This window comes from Talpa occidentalis, unplaced genomic scaffold (assembly GCF_014898055.3).
Source record: "Talpa occidentalis isolate TD23 unplaced genomic scaffold, MPIMG_talOcc4v2.1 talOcc4.2, whole genome shotgun sequence".
NCBI lineage: Eukaryota > Metazoa > Chordata > Mammalia > Eulipotyphla > Talpidae > Talpa > Talpa occidentalis.
This window is the reverse complement of record NW_023602073.1, coordinates 33,867,236-33,872,860: the sequence shown is the minus strand read 5'-3', so window position 1 is coordinate 33,872,860 and position 5,625 is coordinate 33,867,236. Positions and strand designations below refer to the sequence as shown.

The window sequence follows — 5,625 nt, the reverse complement described above, 5'->3', positions numbered from 1 at the left end:
GCTCCATGTGCCTCCTCCAGGTTTCCTCTGGCTCCATCCTGCTTCCTTCCTCCTCAGTCTCCTCTGCAGCTTCTTCTCCTCTCTTTAGCTCCACATGCCCTTGGGTGGGGCAGGGAACCTGGAACTTCCCCTTTACCTGGGGACCACCGTGTTACAAAACTATTTTGAAAACATAGACACCAATTGTCTTTTCACTATTTTGGCATTTGCTGAGGTAAGAATTAGTAAGAGTGGAGCTTATAGTGCCACTGCAGAAGTAGTAATTCTTCACCAGCACTTCCCTGCACAAACAAAAATTAAAGCCAGTTTCACTTGAAAATGTCCTAGAAAAAGCATTAAAAGTTATCTTTATTATTGCATCATCCTCAACTCCACATTTTAAAATATGTGGTGTGCTGACCTGGAAGGACACACAGAACACTTCTGCAGCATCCCCAAGCACTGTGTCCAAAGGAAAATATTTGTATGAGATGAATGAGACTCTTTTTATTTATGGGCAATAACGCTTTTACCTGAAAGGATGAATGACAAAAACTAAGATTATTTAAATTTGGTTAATTAGCAGGCACTTTCCTCAAAATGAATGAATGTGTCTTAAAGAAAATCAATAGACAAAATCAACATTTGTCATTGACAAATGACAGTAATTTTGCCTGAGAAAATAGAAGCTCTCAGAGAAAACCAGGATTATAGAAAATTGAGTGCCATCAGTACTTGACAACTTACAGTACAAATTTTTCTTTTGGTATTTGTGATTAAAAAATAAATTTTTTTTGATTATTTGATTCCAGTGTAATTAGCATTAAGGATCTATGTAACTTAATGAAACAATGTCTCACCTTAAAAAAATCATACGGGGCCTCTCCGGTGGCGCAGCGGTTGAGCGCTGGGTTGCAAAGCTGCCCGCGGCCTCTGCGGCGCCGGTTCGATCCCCGGCTGCTCCCTGGCCACCAGAGGAGGGTCCCACATGGCGCGCAGACCTGTCCTGCCGCCCGCTGCTCCCCTCAGCAGTGTACTTCAGTGCTTCTGCCTGCTCTGCTCCCCGCTCTGGCTCTGGTGAATTCTCTCACCCTCCTGCGCTTCTGACTGTACCCAGTGCTTGTATAAATAAATAAATAAATAAATAAATCTTAAAAAATAAATAAATAAAATAAAATATTAAAAAAAAAAATCATACATTAGGGCCTCCCCAGTTGTGCAGCGGTTGAGAACTGGGTTGCGAAGCTGCCCACAGCCTCTGCAGCACCGGTTCGATCCCCGGCTGCTCCCTGGCCACCAGAGGAGGGTCCCACATGGCGCGCAGACCGCTCCTGCCGCCCGCTGCTCCCCTCAGCAGTGTACCTCGGTCCTTCTGCCTGTTCTGCTCCCCACTCTGGCTCTGGTGAATTCTCTCACCCTCCCGCGCTTCTGACTGTACCCAGTGCTTGTGTAAATAAATAAATAAATATTTAAAATTAAAAAATTAAAACACATCTATTAAAAAAAAAAAAAGCCCATGTTTCCCTTTAAAAAAAAAAAAATCATACATTAGCTCAACTTCAAACTGATATGCAAGAGAGGCCTATGGAAATGTAACAGAATAGGAAATATTCCCTGATATTATTTCAGGTTTCACTTTGCAAATAACCTTTGAGAACTACCACCTGTATGGTATTAATTCAGAATTACAGTGGAATATTCACAATTATTTGAAAATACTTCTAGTTTCTTCATTCCTCCAGGCTGCTGCTTCTCCCAGCCCAAATCCACTCCTCCCTAAGGTGGGGAAGGGAATTTGGAGCCTCCCCTTCTGTGGATGTCACACTGTCACAGCATCATGTCTCCCTCCCACAGGCTCTGTGGGGTGGTGCAGCCTTGATGACCCCACACTCACCCCCATTCTCTCTCCCCATTTCCTGGGGGCGTGTCCAGGGAAGACAATCAGCATCCTCCTGCTCCAGTTACAAAGTCTCCAAGGACTGTCCTGGACTCCTTCTCCCCAGGCCCCTGGATGGGGTGTGATGCCCCTCACCCTCCTGCTGCTGCTCTGGGGGCCCCTGGCCCTGATGGAGACCCGGGCGGGTGAGTGCGTGTCCAGCTGGACACTGTTGCTCCAGGAGGGAGGAGCAAGGAGCCCCCTGCGGGTGCAGGACCCCAAGAAAGGCTCATCTCCTCCCTAACCTCTTGTACCCCCTTCAGGCCTGTCGTGTTCTGGCCCCTTCTGTCCCTCCCGTCTCCCCTGAGTGCTCTGGTCCCCTGAGTCTGGGCCCTTCTTGGCCCACCGCCCCTTTTCACTCTCACGGCCCCGCCCCTTTCTCCCCTCCAGGCCCATCTCCCTGGGCCCTGGGTCGGAGCTGAGAGGAGGATCAGCCCGGGTCTCCCCTCCCGCCCCCAGGCTCCCACTCCCTGAGGCTTTTCCACACCCCGATGGCCCGGCCCGGCCCCGGGGAGCCCCGCTTCATCTCCGTGGGCTACGTGGACGACACGCAGTTCGCCGGGTTCGTCAGCGACTCTCCCGGCCAGAGTGCGGAGCCGCGGGCGCCCTGGGCGGGGCAGGTGGGGCAGGAGGACCTGGACGAGGAGACTCAGATCCAAAGGGACAACGCGCAGTGGTTCAAAGCGCTCCTGAGGGACCTGCGCGGCCGCTACAACCAGAGCGAGGACGGTGAGCTTCGCGGAGCGGGGCCAGGGTCAGGTCACTCCCATTCCACCATAAGGCTGGGGTGTCCCGGGTCTCGGGGTCCACTGACCCCTCGAGGCTGATGGATCTGCCAGGACCCTCCCCCGGGAAGAGACCGCGGGACATTCCTGTCTGCATTTCATTTTCAGTTTAGGTTTATTCAGGGTGAGAGGCGGAGTGACCGCGGGGTGACCTCGGGGTAACCACAGGGTTGGGTTTCAGGGTCTCACACCCTCCAGAGGATGTTTGGCTGTGAAGTGGGGCCAGACCTGAGCCTCCTCAGCGGGTATGACCAGTTCGCCTACGACGGCGCGGATTCCATCTCCCTGAGCGAGGACCTGCGCTCCTGGACCCCGCGGACTCGGGGGCTCAGATCACCCAGCGCGCGTGGGAGGCGGCGGGCAGGGCCGAGCGCGTCAGGCACAGTGTGCAGAGCAGGTGCTTCCCGTGGCTCCGCAGACTCCTGGAGACGGGGAAGGAGGTGCTGCAGCGCACAGGTAAGAGGGGCCACGAGGCCTCGGACCTCCCCTCTCCTGGCCCCCACAGGGAAATGGAATAATGGGCAGAACAGCACCTGCTTTCCGGGCAGAGAGGGAGAGTCCCCCTGGGTTTCATGTTCTGTGCTAGAGAGACTAGCCCAGAAGACACCACTTTTCTGGACAGTTAAGGAATCCAGTCTCTCCTGAGGGAGAGGAGGCCATCCTGAAATAACTCTCCCCGGATCCTTTGACCCCACAGCCATCCTGGGAACCATGAATTTTTCTTTCAAGGTCTTGTTTTTGGTCTAAGAACATTTCTGGATCTGACTCTTGCCTTTCTGTGTCATTCACCTTCCACCCAGGTCAGGAACAAAAATTCTTTGTTCTCCTTAGAGACCTGCATCCTCCTACCCTGGGCTCTCACCTGATTATCCCAGACTAGGCTGGTTTCTGGGTTTTGTGCTTCCTCCCTCCAAACCAATTGTCATGTGCATTCTGAGTATGGTCAGGGAGGCTACTTCAGTGTCCAGGAAGGAAAAAGCCAAAGTGTGAATTTTTTGTCCCTTCTCCTCAGATACCCCAAAGATACATGTGACCCTCCACCTCACCTCTGACAGTGAGATCACCCTGAAGTGCTGGGCCCTGGGCTTCCACCCTGCAGAGATCACCCTGACCTGGCAACGAGATGTTGAGGACCTCACCCAGGAAATGGAGCTGGTGGAGACAAGGCCTGGGGGGATGGAACCTTCCAGAAGTGGGTGGCTGTGGAGGTGCCTTCTGGAGAGGAGCAGAGATACACATGCCATGTGCAGCATGAGGAACTGTTGGAGCCCCAAGTCCTGAGATGGGGTGAGGAGGGGGACGTGGGCTCTGAGTTTCTTCTCGGGGGAATCAGGAGCCTTTCTGGAGACCTTCAGAAGGTCAGGATGAGACCTGGGCCTCAGGGCTGGCATCGGCGCAATTGAGGAATGAGGCAGACACACACACTATGTCTTGTGCAAGTATCTCCTACTGAGGGTCTCAGAGGGTCTTTATTTATATATACACTTAGGCAAGCAGTGAGATTACACCAACATATGCATGGAAGCAGAGCGGAAATAATCAGTGCATTCTTTTCCTATAGACATCTGGCTCCTACATGCTTTCAGCAAGACAGTAGCCTTCAAGGTTAATAGATAAAAAAACTAAACCTTACACTAAAACTCATCATTTCATCTTAGTCAACTACCTAAGACAGCTGATAGCGGTCGGTACACTCCTATCAGTTAAGCATCACAAGACTCTTCAACTGGAGACCAACTGCTTTCTGGTTATCAGCTAATAGGGTTTTTTACCTAGAAACTTCTTAACATAATTAGCTTCATTTAAAAGCTTTCCTAAGAAACTTCTAAAAAAAAGCAAAAAAAGGAATTACTGTAGTCGTTGTCATGCTTGTCAGGCATGTTCATGTATAACAAATTATTTCCCATTGTCAGGCAGCCCAAATTTACAGACAAATTTCCTAATGAAACATCCACAATTTTTTAAAAGATTTTTATTTTTAATTTTTGTGTAGAATAACTGGGTGAAGGTCAGAGGTGTGTGTGGTGGGGGGGGTTGAAAAATACACTGCTAAGGGAAGTAGTGGGTGAGACAGGAGAGGTCTGCTGGACATGTGGGTCAGCTTCCTGGCTGGGGATCAAACTCAGGCTGTTGCAGTGGGCCTTCTTGCTGGTAGTGCTAAGACTTAACTGTTAGGCCACCAGAGAGGCCCACACCCTCTATTTTGAAAGTATCATGTCTTGCAAGAAATTGTTTACTGTTACATCATTACCATGGATTAAGTATTCCCACCATCTCACTGTTCCTGCTGGAGCTGAGAAGATACTTTATATTATATGATAACATAGAAGAGTTTCCAAATGGCTGGATTCAACTCATTATTAGTGTATGGTCTTCCTCTTTTCACCAACGTGCTAATCTGCTGGATTCACAGAGGCTTTCACCATAGACTTGTGTATAAGCAAACCATAAGCTTCATCCTTTCTAGAAGATTCCTAATCCACTTGCAAGTCATACTTTTCACCCTGTGGATGGCTTTCTTCAGAGTCTACCTTATCATCTCTATCCTTTTATATTTACATTAGACAAGCTGGTTTATTGAGGTTGTACATCTTGGTCATTATCTGAACAGTTTCCATTCATGATGGTGATTTTCGTATCTTCAGATCTTCAGGTCATTTATTAATGACTCAGCTCACCAGACACACCTTCACCTCTTATTTGGCTACAACTGTGGACAATATTTTACATTGTGGGAGAGAATTGGAGGCTCATTTAAAAAGTCTTCCTCCTTTGAAGGGAAAGGGTCACTGTTATTGTGAAGAAGGAAACAGAAGAAAAGCACAGCAGGGGCCTCCCCGGTGGCGCAGCGGTTGAGCGCTGGGTTGCGAAGCTGCGCGCGGCCTCTGCGGCGCCGGTTCGATCCCCGGCTGCTCCCCGGCCACC

The 5,625-nt window shown here is 49.9% G+C and overlaps 1 protein-coding gene across 1 annotated transcript; it reads left to right on the top strand.

Annotated features, from left to right (window-relative positions):
• The first annotated feature begins 1,964 nt into the window (after positions 1–1,964).
• On the top strand, positions 1,965–4,103 carry LOC119251188 (class I histocompatibility antigen, Gogo-C*0101/C*0102 alpha chain-like). The gene is given in 6 exon segments (XM_054698093.1): positions 1,965–2,061; positions 2,375–2,644; positions 2,882–3,010; positions 3,013–3,156; positions 3,713–3,868; positions 3,871–4,103. Coding segments are annotated over 6 exon segments (993 nt in total). The 5' UTR covers positions 1,965–2,000.
• Positions 4,104–5,625: the final 1,522 nt, after the last annotated feature.